This window comes from Gymnoscopelus microlampas (genome assembly GCF_963454915.1).
Source record: "Gymnoscopelus microlampas genome assembly, chromosome: 8".
In the NCBI taxonomy this organism is placed as follows: domain Eukaryota; kingdom Metazoa; phylum Chordata; class Actinopteri; order Myctophiformes; family Myctophidae; genus Gymnoscopelus; species Gymnoscopelus microlampas.
The window spans coordinates 55,896,566-55,914,089 of NC_139945.1; the positions used below are offsets into that span (position 1 = coordinate 55,896,566).

The 17,524-nt window shown below is 45.6% G+C and overlaps 1 protein-coding gene across 1 annotated transcript in view; it reads right to left on the reverse strand.

The window, feature by feature from the left end:
- Window positions 1–14,305, reverse strand: part of LOC311050661 (uncharacterized protein) — a gene marked incomplete at both ends in the record, with an annotated part of 37,484 nt that extends 23,179 nt beyond the window's left edge. Inside the window, 3 exons of the mRNA XM_084064747.1 lie at window positions 3,909–4,019; window positions 12,485–12,602; window positions 14,291–14,305. Of these exons, the coding sequence (XP_083920873.1) occupies window positions 3,909–4,019; window positions 12,485–12,602; window positions 14,291–14,305 (244 nt within the window). The remainder of the gene's footprint in view (window positions 1–3,908; window positions 4,020–12,484; window positions 12,603–14,290) is intronic.
- Window positions 14,306–17,524: the final 3,219 nt, after the last annotated feature.

The window sequence follows — 17,524 nt, forward strand, 5'->3', positions numbered from 1 at the left end:
TCAAGCAGGCCAATTTGGGTCTATCAATTGAAAATATTAATTTGAGTATTCTTTTATATGCTGATGACATTGCTCTGATGGCTGAAAATGTGTTAAATTTACAGAAAATGTTGGATATTGTGGGTCTATGGTGCAGTAAATGGAGACTTGCCATTAACAGAGAGAAAACTCAGATTATACATTTTAGAAGGAAAGCTGAACAGCAGAGTAACCATATTTTTACTTTTGGGTCAATGTCTTTGAGTTATGTCCCCTCATATAAATACTTAGGTTTTGTTTTTCATGAATTTATGAGTTTTTCTGAGGGGAGGAAAGTATTGGCTGACTCAGCAGGTAGAGCATTAGGTGCCATATTAAGTAAAGTGAAAATGTGCCCTGATTTAGGTTTTGCTACATTTACCAAGCTTTTTGACTCTATGGTTTCTTCCATTTTATTTTATGCAGCAGGTGTATGGGGCTTTGAGGAGGCCACCAAATGTAAAAATATTCAGAGTAGAGCTTTAAGGTGTTTTCTCGGGGTGCACAAGTATACCACTAAGTTGGCCATTGAAGGTGACACAGGTTGGGAAAGCTGCCTCATAAGGCAGAGATGTGAAATGATTAGACTGTGGAACCGCCTTACCCAACTGCCAGAAGAGAGGCTTACGAAAAGTATATTTAATTGGAATAGAAGATGTAATCATCCATGGACAAGAGAGGTCTCTTCAATATTTTCACTCTCTGATTTAAATGCATATTTTATGAACAACCTTCATTGTAACATAAATACTGTCAAACATAAATTATCAATATTACATCAGGAGCAATGGAGGGTGGACATTTGGAAAAAAGCAAAGTTAAGAAATTATGTTCAATATAAAGAGAATTATATCACTGAACCTTATGTTGCATTCAATCTAAAGAGAGGACAGAGGTCTCTCTGTGCCCAGTTAAGATCTGGTGCATTGCCTCTGGCAGTTGAGGTGGGTAGATATACTGGCATTCCTGAGGAGCAGCGATTGTGTGTTCTGTGTGACCTGGGAGTTGTGGAGGATGAGGTTCATTTTGTTTTTCACTGTCCACTGTACAATGATGTACGAAATTCTTTATTTGAAAAAATGCAGGATAAGAATCCAGATTTGTTTTGGATGTATGAATGTTATTATGTTAAGTTGGCTGTTCAATAAGGAAGTTTTTGTTTTAGGAAAATTCATAGAGAAAGCATGGCAGTTGAGATGGAGGACGATGTACCCGTAACTTGGACAATCAAAATGTTTATGTATTCTGTCTGTGGTGTATCTTGGTGTATATGTACATTGTGTGAGTGTCTTATAAGCCCGTGCGGGCTGGGCATCATGTGGTGCAGGACACTATAATAAAAATCTATCTATCTATCTATCTATCTATCTATCTAGTAGTATTAATGAAAGTAAAGTCTTACGTTGGTGAGGTCAGTGGTGTTCCATCCACCCACTTAAAGGATCCTTCTATGTCTCTGTCAGTCAAACCAATCCACAGGTTGACCAAACCGTACTTGTCTCTGGGAGCAACTCTGTCAACAAGGTCCTGGACAGAAAAGCTGCTTGTTACTTAAAGCTACAATCAGTGAGTTGTATGTCTTCTCCAGATGGAGAGAGGCTGCAACTATAACACATAGGATTTGAACCCGGGTCTTCCGTGTGGGTAACCAAACCTTACCCGCTCAGCAAGGAGGGGATCTGCCCTTTAGTAGGGGATATATTTAACTTAAGAGCTTCAGGCAGAGCTACTTGTCAACCAGTAGGTTGAGTAGGATTTGAGATCACCTCCAACCACTCTACATGTACTTTAACATATACTATACCATACAGATGTACTAGGTATTGTATTAACATAGTCTACCAATCATTATGTACTAGTTATATTGTATTAAAATATTCTACCAGACAGATGTACTAGTTATATTGTATTAACATACTCTACCATACAGATGTACTAGTTATATTGTATTAATATACTCTACCATACAGATGTACTAGTTTTATGGTATTTACATACTCTTCCATACCGATTGGTTGAAACATTTTATTCATGAAAAAAAAAAAATCAGCTTTAAGTACAAACTGTACAATAGATGTATGTCTTAAAGTTAATGGCACACACACACACACACACACACACACACACACACACACACACACACACACACACACACACACACACACAAACACACACCCGCACACGCACCCACCGACCCCCACCCACCCCCAACCCCCCCCCCCCACACACACACACACACACACACACACACACACACACACACACAAACAAACATCATACCTGTGTTTCTTTGCTCTTTATGATGATCAGATGTGATTGTTTGTCTCTACAGTATTGTCTGCTCTCATACCAGTTTTTTATCCCAGTAGAGATGAAATAACACACACCACCATCTAATGTAAATCCATGTGGTTCTAATAACAAAAAGAATGGATTGATTAATTGAATACTTTGTTAGTCCGAAATGTAAAACAGCACATGGTACAGGAAGACATTAAGGGCCCTACAGTATGTTGTGCCCATGTAGCTCTACCCACTATTTGGGGATTTAGCATGGCGCAGTTGCTATCTTCTAACACCAGCCTTATCCCTAAAACACCTGCGCTACCCGTTACATTGTGCATATATAGGTGTGGTTTGGGCGTTACACTAATAAAACCAATCAGCGTGCCATGTGCCATTTGTGCTATCTTACACTCTCTCCCTCTCTGCCCATGGAAGAGCAAAGAGGCAGTCCGACGTTGCCTTGGAATACAATTATATTTGATTCACAGAATTATCACTCACACAGTACTGGTTATTAGGGGTGTCACGATTCACTTACCTCACGATTCGATTCAAAATCGATTCCTAGGGTGCCGATTCGATTTAAATTGCGATTCTGCGATTCGATTCAATTCTGCGATTTATTGCGATTTTCTTCCCCAAATCACATGGTTTGTATTGTTCTGAACAATATAAACCATGAAAAGTTGAATCATACACTTCAATGCAGCCAGATCATGTCAGTCAGTCTTTCTGACATTGATTTCAGACAAAGTGCCTGTGAAAAAGGTACAACCTTATAAAAACAAAAACATGTTACAAAAAACAAATAAAAACGAAAATCGATTCTGAACATTTTGAAGCGATTTTAAAATCGCGGCATTAAGAATCGCGATTTATTCACAAATCGATTTTTTTAATTAATTAATTACACCGAATGGTCTAGTGTGGTTATAGCACATACAGATCACACAACATTTAATTTGTCTTTGATAAGCTTAACTGGCAACTGCTGATAAAAACACAACGTATTGACACAAGGAATTAACAGTCACCCTTTTGTGCATTACAATCAAATTGTAATGACAATCACATTCACAATCACTTAATTCAGAAGTGTTGCGCTGTTAAACTCTGCAGCCTCACTGAGGCACTTATGTAATGTCGGACACTACGCTACCCGACGCTTGCATCATAAGCTCTAGCCTTTGATTGCCTTTCAATGAAACCATATTTTTTTATATAGAGATTGTTATTGTAATCTGTTCTTTATTTCCTGTGCAATGGATTCATAAAACTAAAGAGTGTCGTTTCGAGCGAATGTGCGCAGCACAAATCATTGTCTTTGAATAGACTAACATCTTATATAAACGCAATCGACACAAGGAATTGACACTCTCACTTCTGCTGATTATATGAAAATTTGAATCACAGAGATGTCTCACTGACCACACAGCCTCCTCCTCTTCAGCTCTTCTGGGTTTTCAGTTGGAATTTAGTTTCAGTTGGTAAACTTTCAGTTGGTTTAGTTTCAGTTGGTTTAGTTTCAGTTGGTTTGGTTTCAGTTGGTTTGGTTTCAGTTGGTAAACTTTCAGTTGGTTTGGTTTCAGTTGGTTTGGTTTCACCTGGTTTGGTACATCTGGACTCTAAGTCATCACAATGTCCAGTCAGGTTGTTGTATCTGTACCGTAGCTGGTCCAGGTCTTTGACCAGGTTGTCCTTCTCTTTCATCCATTCTGTAAGAAGAACAATCGACAAACTGATGAGTTTTACACACAACTGTGCTCTGATGTGCCTTCCTCACGGTGCGTTCAGAACTGAAGATAAATATATTTTTTCTAGTCGCTTCAATCGCTTCACTTTGATCAAAAATATGTACCCTCGCTCCAATCACTTTTTGCGACGCGGCCGTGGGAAAAATCACCCTTGTTGTCAAAAACACACACCGACCGACCGTGTGTTTTCCTCCACCCCAGCCCAGCCGACCACTGTACTGCCTGGGCATGACAGAGCACAGAGCAGGTCCTGGTGCTCCCCGCTCCCATCATGTCACGTCAATAAAACATTTGTTGACTCAAATACCAATTTGTGGGCTTGTTTTGTTTGCACACATACAACAGATAATTGACCATGTTAATGTAACTATGTAAATGGGCCCGGCCGGGTTCATTTGGTTCTATTATATGTAGGCTACCCTCTCTGGGTTACAATTACAAATATAGCTGCAAGCAGCGATAAAACGGGGCCATGGAATGGTAGGCAAAAAGCAATATGCAATAATAGCATAATGAGAGAAACAGAATAGATTGAACTTGAGACGAAGCAGCCCCATGCAATTAACAAATGAGCATTCTGAACAGCTGAGCAGAGTGCTGAGGGATTGTGGATAACAATCGGGGTTAAGAACCTCACTCATGGACACCTCAAACTTGGCCATTAACAGGAATCGCACCCTTGACTTTTCAGACTCACAGGCTGGCACACTACCAACACTTAACCGACTGAGCTATTCGATCCAAAGACAGACAGTAGTGTGAAGGGAGCACACAAAGATGATTTGTCTTCCTTTTTAATGAAGCCATGCCCTTTAAAATAATATTTGGCTAATTAAGGCTTCATTTTTAGGACGGCAGAGCGCAAGCAAGCCGTCCTCTATAAGCAGATGTGAGGCATCTGAGGAAAACGGGGAGTTAACCTCTGAAGGTATTTAAAGATGGGCGGGGCATAGGTGAAAAAGGGGCGGGGTTTGGTAAGCAACTCTCTGTTTGTGGGAAAAAGGGGGCCGGTTTGCTAAAAAAGGGTCTGGTTGCCACCGATTGGTTGCTGCAACTTGGATTCATGCAGGGAGACGCCCCCTCTTTGCTCCGAACACCGATTGGTTGCTGCAACTTGGATTCATGCAGGGAGACGCCCCCTCTTTGCTCCGAATTTTTTTGAACGGCGGCCTGTTGTCACAGGCACTGCAGAGAAGTAGACATATAGACTATAGACTATGGAGGCATCAGAATTTTGTATTAAATTATAGAATGCACCAAAACATTAATAAGTGTCGACTTGAATCTATTTAAGCCACAATAAAGCCCCGATTTTATTTTTGATATGTTTTGGACATATTTAGCATAGTTTCAGGTGATTTTCTGTGATCCTGAAGCTTAAGGGGGGGGCGGGTGGGGAGAGAGTCAGCACACTGAAGTCAAGGCACAGACTACTGTGTTGTTGACAGACAACGGATGCACGCTTATGAGAAACAACAAAAATAAAACCTGGTAAAACAGTTGCGTGCATTAGCGCAAGATGAGGATATGAAACATTCAGTCTAAATGTCCAGTAAAGCTACCCATGCCGTCTCTCTCTCTCTCTCTCTCTCTCGCTCTCTCTGCAGTGTTGGGACGTAGTAACGCGTTACTGTAACGCCGTTATTGTTTTTCAGTAACTAGTACTCTAACGCATTATCTTTAGCGGTGCCAACCGCTCTACACTTGGCTTTTACTCCGTGTCTGTGTGTGTGTCCGTATGAGCCCGGGATGAGCACGGGATGAGCACGGCAAAGAAGCAACACATACAAACACACGCACGCACGCACACACACACACACACACACACACACACACACGGACTTGGAGATTGCCTATGCCATCTCTCCTCTCATTGGCCACACGTGCCACTGGTTATCAAAGAGGGGTCCAGGGACCCCCAGCGTATGTTATGTCCGTCCGCCCGCATGCGCACGGGATGAGCACGGGATTTTAAACAGCTATAACTCCAGTTTGCAGCATGCCACCAAGTCCAAATTTGGTATGTGGACTTAGACCACCAATACGGGACGAGCACGAATTGCTGAAGCCCCGCCTCCTCTGTCTTCCCATTGGCTGGCCTTTAACCAGCCATAACTCAAGTTCGCAGCATGCTATGGAGTACAAATTTTGTACATGGACTAAAACCACCAATAGGGGCGAACTGTAATTACTTAAGCCCCGCCCCCTCTGTCTGCCCATTGGCTGGCCTTTAAACAGCCATCATTCCAGTTTGCAGCATGCTACCAAGTACACATTTGGTGAGTGGACTCAGACCACCAATAGGGATGAACTGAAATGAGTTAAGCCCCGCCCCAAAGGCACCGCTTCCTTCACACAGGGTGTGATTTTTTTAATTCAGTAACTCAATTACCGTTACTACATGGTAAGTTACTCCGTTATTTTTAGCGGTGCCAACCGCTCTACACTTGACTTTGTCCGTATGTCCGTCCGTCCGGCCGTCCGTCCGTCCGTATGAGCCCGGGATGAGCACGGCAAAGAAGCAACACATACAAACACACGCACACAAACACACACACACACACACACACACACACACACACACAGACTTGGAGATTGCCTATGCCATCTCTCCTCTCATTGGCCACACGTGCCACTGGTTATCAAAGAGGGGTCCAGGGACCCCCAGCGTATGTTATGTCCGTCCACCCGTATGAGCACGGGATTTTAAACAGATATAACTCCAGTTTGCAGCATGCCACCAAGTCCAAACTTGGTATGTGGACTTAGACCACCAATAGGGACGAGCATGAATTGCTGAAGTTATCAAAGCGGGGTCCAGGGACCCCCAGCGTATGTTATGTCCGTCCGCCCGTATGAGCACGGGATGAGCACGGTATTTTAAACAGCTATAACTCCAGTTTGCAGCATGCCACCAAGTCCAAATTTGGTATGTGGACTTAAACCACCAATAGGGACGAGCATGAATTGCTGAAGCCCCGCCCCCTCTGTCTTCCCATTGGCTGGCCTTTAAACAGCCATAACTCAAGTTCGCAGCATGCTACGGAGTACAAATTTTGTACATGGACTAAAACCACCAATAGGGACGAACTGTAATTACTTAAGCCCCGCCCCCTCTGTCTGCCCATTGGCTGGGCTTTAAACAGCCATTATTCCAGTTTGCAGCATGCTACCAAGTACAAACTTGGTAAGTGGACTCAGACCACCAATAGGGACGAACTGAAATGAGTTAAGCCCCGCCCCAAAGGCACCGCTTCCTTCACACAGGGTGTGTTTTTTTATATAGTATTTGTATATACAGCGAGGCGAACAGTGAATGAGAATTGTACTTAAGTACAGTACTTGAGTAAATGTACTTATTTACTTTACACCAGTCTGTGTTGCGGAGACGCGCTGTGAGGGATGTCGGAATGGAAGGCGGTTACCGCTCTCTCTCTCTCGCTCGCTCGCTCTTTCTTTCTCTCTCTCTTAACAGCGTGTGTGTGTTTCTGGGACTAGTAGTCGTAGGAATACCACGATAACGCAATGGTGATTATGAACCACGTACCCAAACCCGTTAAAGGCTGCTTTTCCCAAGCTGAACTTAAACTGGAAGGCTGCAACGTCAGGAAAGTTACATGACTCACTCGCCCAGGTGGTGTCAATAATAGGCTACTAATCACCGTAATCGTAACAAAATTCAGAATCACAGCGCTGCCTGTTTCGGATTCCGCACGTTAAAGTATATTAATTCATTTGTTCGTCTATTTATTAACTGCGTCTGCTACTGCAGTCCCTGCTGTACATGAAAACTCCTGTTACAGTCAAGTATCACCTTCAACCTGGTGTTTGCACTTTCTCCATTCACGGTCCGTACTCTCTATAAACGTTCAGATTTGAAATATAAAGTGCTTACCCCATGGCCACGGATGTTACAATTATGCACGGGACTCTCAAAAGTACCCATATATTCTGTATTGTTCAATGAAAAGCATTTTAATCCGATTAGTGGCCATTTTTTCATAATGTATTGGAGTGCAATACACCTACCAACCGATAGGGTCACTCAGTTAAAAGCACATGAAGAAAATGGCCACCGATCAGATTAAAATGCTTTTTATTGAACAATACGGATGATACAGGTACTTTTGAGAGCCCTTATATACATGTAACCTCCGTCGCCATGGGATATAGATGTAGATGTACGGGCCATAAATGGAGAAAGTGCAAACACTAGGTTGAAGTTCATCCATGACGGTCGTGACAGTCGACCGTCGTGTATCCATGGCTATTACTCCCTCTAACATTTCCCATGTTTTTAGCAGTGGTGGAAAAAGTACTCAAATTCTTTACTTAAGTAAAAGTACCAATACTGCAATATAGAAATACTCTGTTACAAGTAAAAGTCCAGAATTAAAAATTTACTTGAGTAAAAGTACAAAAGTATTGGCATAAAAATGTACTTAAAGTACCAAAAGTAAAAGTACTAAATATTTTAAAATAGCAGATCTACAAGCTCACAACGCGTCGCGATGCGACGCATTGTGAGCTTGTAGATCGGCTAGGTATAAAATAGGGTTAAAGTGATTAATGTATGTTTCATTATATCTGAAAAGTAACTAGCAACTAAAGTTTTCAAATAAATGTAGTGGAGTAAAAGTACAATAGTTGCCTTTGAGATGTAGTGGAGTAGTAGTAAAAGTATTGGAAATTGGAAATACTCAAGTAAAGTACAGATACCTCAAAATTGTACTTAAGTACAGTACTTGAGTAAATGTACTTAGTTACTTTTCACCACTGGTTTTTAGTGTATTGAAATAATGTCATGCATATTTGTCCAGGGGAGGCGGGAGGCATGCGTTAATCCGACAGACCTTTTCTCCGACTATGTGGCATCCGCGTGCGGTTAGGGTTAGGGTGTGGGTTTGGTTCGGGTTTACTGTTTAATGTCGGAGCACTGCGCTGTCATTGCACCCTTTGTCCAGTGCATAGCCTACTGCAGGCCTTGTTGACTAGATTTAGAAGAGATTTTTAAGCTCTTGCTCCTGAAATGATCGATTATTTTTAAGGGGAAACGCCATCATTTAACATGCAAGTCAATGGGTGAGAAGCAGAGATTGCCAGGCACAAATGGTAGTGTAGGTAATTAATGTATTTGTGCAAGATGACCCTGCTACTGTATATAAAATGTGTATATTACTCGTTCATCATGGTTCATGTTCAAATAGCTCAATCCAAAATATAATGCTGTAGGCCTAAGTGTTAGGCTGTATTTACGCACCTGCTTAATTGTAATTAATGCTTAAACATAATTATGACCGGTATTTTTTATCAGATGTTTGATAAATTTGATTCATTCCGGACATTGGGACCAGCAGGTTACAATCCTATATCGCAACCCCTGGTATAGACCACATTGCTTAGCAGAGTTCAGTGATGAAAATGCATGTCAAGTTGATCAACAGATTGTATTATTCTCCAATGCAATAACAGTACTGAAATGAAGGCTATAAGGGCAATAATGGGAGCCCTTTTTTTAAAAAGTAACTTCAAAGTTACTTTTCACAGTAACGCATTACTTTTTGGTGTAAGTAACTAGTAAAGTAACTGAGTTACTTTTAAATGAAGTAATTAGTAATGCACTGGTTTTCAGTAACTAGCACAACACTGCAAGGGTGTCTAACCGAGAGTTATACTTCTCCAGTACAACGGTGTCTAACCGAGAGTTATACTTCTCCAGTACAACGGTGTCTAACCGAGAGTTATACTTCTCCAGTACAACGGTGTCTAACCGAGAGTCCATGCAGATCACAGTTGACAAATATTATATATTATCGGAGCTATTATTAATGTTATCGGTTTTATCGGGATGACGTCATAATTCCTGATATCGAACCGATAATTATCGGGCCGATACTTATCGTGCACTAATAATTTTATCGCAAATTATTTTTATATTTTTCTCTGTTGTTGGTGACAACTCTAGTGCGTCCCATGGATGCCAGTGTCATGAATGCGTCCTTTCACAATATTGTGCGTCAGCGACGCAGGACGCAGGCCTATGAGCATCTCTGCTCAGTGCGGCTGCAGAGTTCATGTGCAACATCTACCTACTTTTTCTTTCTTTTCCTTTTTTTTCCTTCCCATGCTTTTGTACCCCCAAAAAGCAGGGGGGGGGGGGGGGCTGCGCCGTCCACCATGACATCTATGTCATTCTTTCTTGTTTTTTTACATGCAAACTTCTCCTCAACTGAGATTTGCAGATAATGGTCCATAGAGTGTGTGTAGAACGTTTCACACAAATTGCTCAAAACTCCGGGCAGAAAAACGGTTTTAAGTGTCTTTCAAACTGCTCAAAATGGCAGAAGATCTAAGGGCGGAGCTTACTGGTTAAAGAGACAGATGTGTTCCTCATGAGTCAAGGCACATGTGTAATTAAGTGTCATAATGAACAAATGAGCATTCACAACAGCTGAGCAGAGTGCTAATTGTGGCTAGCAATCCAGGGTTAAGAACCTCACTCATGGACACCTCAACCCATAGACAGGAATCGAACCCTTAAACTTCGGACTCACAGGCTGTCACAGTAGTGATTGAGCTAAGGCTTCATCCAGCATGATGGTGTCTGTTGAAGATCATAGACTCTTGCCTTCTGCCATGAACCGAGCCCCTATTTCCCTAACACTAAGATCAGTTGTTCACAAACCATTTACCAATAGAGAAATCTTGTGAGAAAAAGTTGTGAGATTGTAGATCGCCTATTTTCACAATGAAGTATGTCATACTGTACATTGAAAAATCATACTCTCAAATAAGCATTTCATGTTATCTTTAACACTGCGAAAACGGAAGAATAATAGCGAAAGTGTAGAGATGCAATAAGGGTCCACGGCCCTTTGGCCATGGCCCCTTAAAAACACCCAAAACGAAAGAAACAAAGGAAAGATTGAGCAACTAGGCCTATGTTCTATTTCATGACTAACAGTAACTTATAATGTTATTTATCCATCTCATCATCGTTTATAATCAAGCTGTCAAAAACACAGACCAAGTCGGGGTGTGTTTCATCTCATTCCCAGCCAGCTGTAGCCTACTGCCCGGGGAGATTGAGCAGGGCCACCGCTACTGCCGGGGAGATTGAGCAGGACCACCTACTGCTCGGGGAGATTGAGCAGACCACCCGCACGGCGAGGTGTCACCTGTGTTGACAGGGGCTAGTTTTGTTTCCAAGCACATAGGCTACAACAACAGATATAAAATGTGCAGGGACTCCTCCAGTGTCAATTTACGAGTGTAACCAAATGGACCCGATTGTTCCATTTTGTACCTCGGGGTTACGAAAACACCCAACACCCACTTCAGCTGGATTTTTCCATCCAAAGCTAAGATACAGAGGTGACGGGTTGCTCCGTTCGTGTATTTAATCGCGCCACTCCAATAATATTCAGGTCTGAACGCACCTTTAAGGTTGTAGTAGCTGCTCTTTCTGTTCATCCAGGTTATTATATTTGCTCTGTAACTTCATTCAAGTTATTGTTACTGGCCTGTAACTGGATGTTACTTGTTGTAACGGGTTGTAACTGCTTGGGACTGCCTGGAACTGCTTGGAACTGCTTGGAGCTAGTTGACACAACTGTGACACAACTGTTGACATGTTTGGAGCCTATGGCACCCAGGGCCCCCTGATATAGCTATTCTGATGGCAGACCCCTGAACATTGTTTGTGGCAAGTTTGATGTAGATTGAGCAACCCCTGGACGCCTGTGGCACCCAGGGGCCACCCATGGCCACACATCGCCCCTGATGTGACTATTGTCATGGCAGACCCCTGAACAGTGTTTGTGCCAAGTTCACTGCAGATTGGAGAAACGGTCCACCCTTGGCCCCTAGGGGCCGGCTATTCTGATGGCAGACCCCTGACGAATGTTGGCGGCAAGTTTGGTGCGGATCGGAGCAACGGTGTGTCTCGCAGGTCCGCATGTTACGTTTGTGACGGCCACCGTCGGTTGACCCTCTAGGCAATAGGCTCTATTCACAGCAGCCATATTATGAAGACATTCACATGTGTTACCAATGATACTAATGAAGGCTCTGTTCCATTCTGGTCAAACAGAGTCAGGGTTGCTGATATTGTGTGCATGTTGGCTCACTGGAAACACTCTGTTACACCAGTGGGTCTACAGTTAGGGTCCAGGGACCCTCATGGGCTTCCAAATGGCCCCTTATGGGTGTGTAACTCTGAGAGTGTCCAAATGGAACCAAATCCATTTGGTTCGTGGAAACCACTGTGCTAGACTAAATGGAACAGAGCCTTCATTAGTATCATTGGTAACACATGTGAAGGAAGTGATACTATGGCTGCTGTGCATAGAGCCTATTATAATATAGGAAATCAAACACTGTCATCTCATACATGCATTGACTGAACACCATTCTGGTCTAATTACCTTTCATTCTTTTCGTCAAGTTCTCCACCTGGTCTTCAGTGGTACTGAGTCTAGTGTAGAGGATCTGGACCTCGTCTTCAGTGGTACTGAGTCTGGTCTGGAGACTCTGGATCAGTGTCTGGTTGCAACAGCTAAACGTAAATTCAGTCCTAAGTTAGGGCTTAAAGGAACAGTTCACCCAAGAAATGACTTTATTTCTATCGTTTACCTATCTGGTGTTGTCTTTGACTCGTGTAATATTTGAATTTGTAAAACTTTCCTTAACGGTGAATCCAGAATCCAAAAATAAAGAAAAAACATGAATGGAATTGATCAGAGACTAACGACAGCAAAACAATATAAAAAATAGTCCAAAACGCATTTTCTATCTCTTCACGTTCTATAGTTTATCCCTCTTTGGTTATAGAAGGAGAAAATAAACGTTTAAAACACTTCCGGGCTAAACCGTCTCATGGTGCCTATTCTGGTTACCACTCTAGATGTATTATGTAATATAAGGGCCGCCCAAGTGTAGTGGTTGGAGCACATGCCTTTCGTGTGGATGGTCGTGGGTTCGAACCCTGGGGTCGACGATAGCAAGGGCATGCAGTTGCAATGGGTTCAGATCTGAGCCGAGGCTTCTGAGAAGGCGTATCTGAAGCCTGTCCTGGATGGGAGTCTCCAGACGTAAAAACCGATGATGACTCTCCAGTCACTAAGCTCAGCAGAGGCTCTAACTAAGACAAGTTTGAACTTAGTGTAAGTCCGGACCATAGACTGTAAAATATATGGACGAAGGAAACGTCACGTTGAAGCCACTTTTTCAGGGAATTTGTTATAGTTGTTATAGTTTTGTTTGGGTTCTTATAATAATAACTAACACACTTGGGAGTAGTTTGTAGCAGCAGCTTCAGTTTACTGAGAACGTATGTACGAATGAATGAACAGGCATGAGCAGAGGATCACACCAGGATGTACTAAGAGTACATCAGTGCTGTACTCTTAGTGAAACACAGAATACAATTCATCACAGCCATCTTGGAACTTCCGGTTTTCATTGATTGATTAAGTAAATACTTTATTAGACAGAAATGTAACAACACGAGATACAGTCAGACATTTGAACTAAAAGGATAACACAAACAAGTCATGGGGAATTGTTTCCATTGTGGTCCTATGTATTATAAAAGCAACCCGAAAAGCAACTGGAAACGACTGCTATTGGCTACAACCGTAGCGAGGGCGGGTCTTCACTTGGTAGAACCAGTAGACGCCTAGAGGCATACCCTACTTTATCATATATTTTAAAATGAATGGGACCATAATTTACTAAACGCATATCATGATAATTGAAAAAAAAGAATACTTTAAACTAGCTTTTATGACAATGATTACTAAGGTAATACAATCAAATATTAAGTCTGGCCAAAATCTCATTCACTTGAATGGAGTGTGGAGTATCGCCACAATGCCGCCTGTCAGGTAAGCACCACACCAGGGAGAGGCCATGGGACAGAGACAGAGGGAGACCTCGCAGGGAGCGCATCAGCCTGGGCAGCGTCATAGAAGGGCGTTACCTGCCACTCACCATCATGAATCAGCCCCAACTGAGCGCAGCTGCGACGACAGGTTAGGTGTGGCACCAATCCACAAAAGTGGCTACTCTGTCTCAGTCTGGCATTGGCTCTCCTGGTGAATGGACGGGTGCTACAGGCGGTAAGGCAATCCTCCACTATTCCTGCACATTACTGAATGTTTATGAATTGTAGTGTTAAAGGACGCTCTCTGTTTACTCCTAGGCAACCTGTGGGAGTTAATCACACATACCTGAGCACAATGCATGGATACTGAGCGATGACGCTGTGGCGCACGGATCCAAACAAAGAGACATTGTGATGCACGAAAATACCCCGACCCGGGGTGAATTTTGAGTTGGACTTTATTATTTGAAGTTACATGAAAAGTAATACCAAGGGCCTGCGGGTCATATATCTGAAAAGGTGTCAAATAAATACCCTTAAGTGGGCTTGTACCCTGCATTTTGTGTTTGGCTTTGATCAGTTCCCCACATTTGGTGGAGAATACGGGTATTCTGATCCACGCCAAACCCCCCCAAAAAAAAACATGGAGCAGGCCAACGCACTTACGGCCCTGTTGAGGAGCCAAACAGATTTGCAGACAGCGGTACAAAAATTAATTGACAGAATTAGCCGTGATGTGGCTAGCACACGCGCCCCTAGAGAAGTACTCACTAAATTGACACCAGAAGATGATATTGAAGCGTACCTGGAGGTGTTTGAGCGCACCGCAGCCCGAGAGAGGTGGCCAGTCGGAGACTGGGCCTCACTCTTGGCCCCATTCCTCACCGGCGAGGCCCAGCGTGTGTGCCGGGACTTAACCCTCGCCGATGCCAGAGATTACAGGAAACTGAAGGACGCCATCCTCGCCACCCAGGGCTACAGCCTCCCAGCTCGAGCGCAGCGCTACCACAACTGGGCCTACAACTCGGCCTTTCCACCCCGACCGCAGGTGGCGGCTCTACTGCGCAGCGCCCATAGCTGGCTTACCACCGGGGGAGATCCACCTATCATCGACCGCTTAGTGATCGACCGATGCATACGTTCGTTGCCGCCTGACGCCCGCAGATACGCCTCCCAAGTGAGTCCGAGTTCACTGGAGGCACTCGTGGCCCTCTTGGAGAACCACCAAGTGAGCGTGGACATGATGAGGACCACGCGCACCGAAGCCGCCAAGGGCCCTGGAGAGGAGAAGCCCGGCCGCGACCGTCGAAGATCGACGCCACCGAACCCACCTGCCGCCCGGACCGAGGCCGCGGTGGCCGAAGGGCCCACCCGAGGCCCACGTCAACGCCGCTGCTATGTCTGTGGACAGGCGGACCACATATCCTGGTCGTGTCCCGAGAGAGAGCGCGACGTTTCCATGGGGACAGCAGCCAGCTCCGACAGCGCGCGGCCCTGTCTGCACACCGGTACCAGCCCTCACCGCCAGACGCGCCTGCCCGTGAAGATTGGCCGAACCGACACGCACGCCCTGCTCGATTCCGGCAGCGCGGTGACTCTCGTACGAGCAGACCTGGCCGGAAAGCTCAGCTCCACCACCGTTCCAGTAACCTGTGTCCATGGCGATGTGCGTCACTATCCGGTGACACAGCTCCGCGTCCAGACGCCCCGGGGGGACGCAGTGGTGCCAGCCGGGGTCGTGCCCAACCTGCCCGTGCCACTGCTGATCGGCGCCGACTGCGTCCTCTTCGCCCGGTACTGGGACCCCGGCCTACTACGCGGCACAGCCCGCCACCGTCGCCGACGCGCCCCGCGCCCGGCGCCTCCAGGCGCGCTCCACGCCTGCCCCGCGTTCCGCGCCGCCACGCCGGCCGGCCTGAGTGACAGCTCCCCGGCAGGGGATGGGGGAGACGAGAGAGACGCGAGAGATGAGAGAGACGAGAGAGGTGAGAGAGACGAGAGAGACGAGAGAGACGAGAGAGATGAGAGGAGAGGAAAAGACCAGAGACGGGAGGTGGAGGACACACAGGCCACGTCAAGCCAGGGGGCCGCGGGCCCCGCTGATGTTGCGGACCCCTTCGCCGAATTCCCCGGCGTCGAAGCTCTCGAACCACCCCGGGCTGGGGGGTTCGCCACGGCGCAGTGGACCGACCCGAATCTGGACATGGCGCGCCGGAACGTGGCCGCCATCGACGGAAAGAAATGTGAGGGGGTGAGTGCCTTGAATCCCCCATTCTTCCTTGTAAAAAAAGACTTGTTATATCGGGGTGTGTTGGACAAGGGCGGGGACCTAGTCGAGCAACTACTGGTACCAAGAGAATATGTGTCACGGGTGTTATATTTAGGACACACGCACCAACTAGGAGCGCACTTAGGAATACAGAAGACGTACGAGCGCATATTGGCCCGCTTCTACTGGCCCGGGGTTAAGCGGGCAGTAGAAGACTTTTGCAAGGGTTGCTCTGAATGTCAAAAGACCGCTCCACGGCCCACGTTTCATAATCCTCTGGTACCAATGCCGATAATCGAAGTGCCATTTTCACGCCTTGCCATGGACATTGTGGGCCCATTGCCAAAATCCAGTCGCGGTCACCGCTATATCTTAGTGATACTAGACTATGCCACTCGATATCCCGAGGCCATTCCCCTGCGGGCGGCCTCGGCTAAAGCGGTGGCCCACGAGTTGTTGATGCTGTTTAGTCGGGTGGGCATAGCAGAGGAAGTACTAACGGATCAAGGCACCTGTTTCATGTCCCGAGTAATGTCACAACTGTATAAATGGCTGAAAGTGAAGCGCATTCGCACCTCCGTCTACCACCCACAGACGGACGGTTTAGTCGAGAGGTTTAATCAAACTTTAAAAAAAATGCTGAAAAAACTAACTGATGTGGACGGGAAAGACTGGGACCAGTTGATTCCGTATGTGCTTTTTGCCATCAGAGAGGTACCACAATCGTCCACGGGGTTCTCACCATTTGAGCTGGTGTATGGCCGGAGGCCCCGTGGCCTATTGGACATCGCCAAGGAAACCTGGGAGCACCAGCCTTCTCCCCACCGCAGTGTGGTGGAACACGTGGAGCGTCTCCAGGCCCGGGCGAAGACCATATGGCCCCTGGTACGAGAGCATATGGAAAAAGCGCAACGGGACCAGGCTCGCATATACAATCGAGGCGCCACGCTCCGCGAGTTCCAGGTGGGAGAGAAGGTCCTGGTGTTGGTCCCCAGCTCGGAGTGCAAATTCCTGGCGAAGTGGCAGGGACCATACGAGGTCGTGGAGAAGATGGGGCCCATGGACTATCGGGTGAGCCAGCCCGGCAGACGAAAAGGCTACCAAATCTACCATGTCAACATCTTGAAGAAGTGGATCTCAGGCCCCCGACTACCGCTGCCCGCGCTGATGACCACCGTGCCCGCGCAGACGTTGCCCCCGGTGCCCATAGGAGAAGACCTCGTCCCAGCCCAGACACAGGACATCAAGGACCTGCTGGGGCGGAACCGGGACATCTTCTCCGAACTCCCCGGCCGAACCACGCTCATCAGG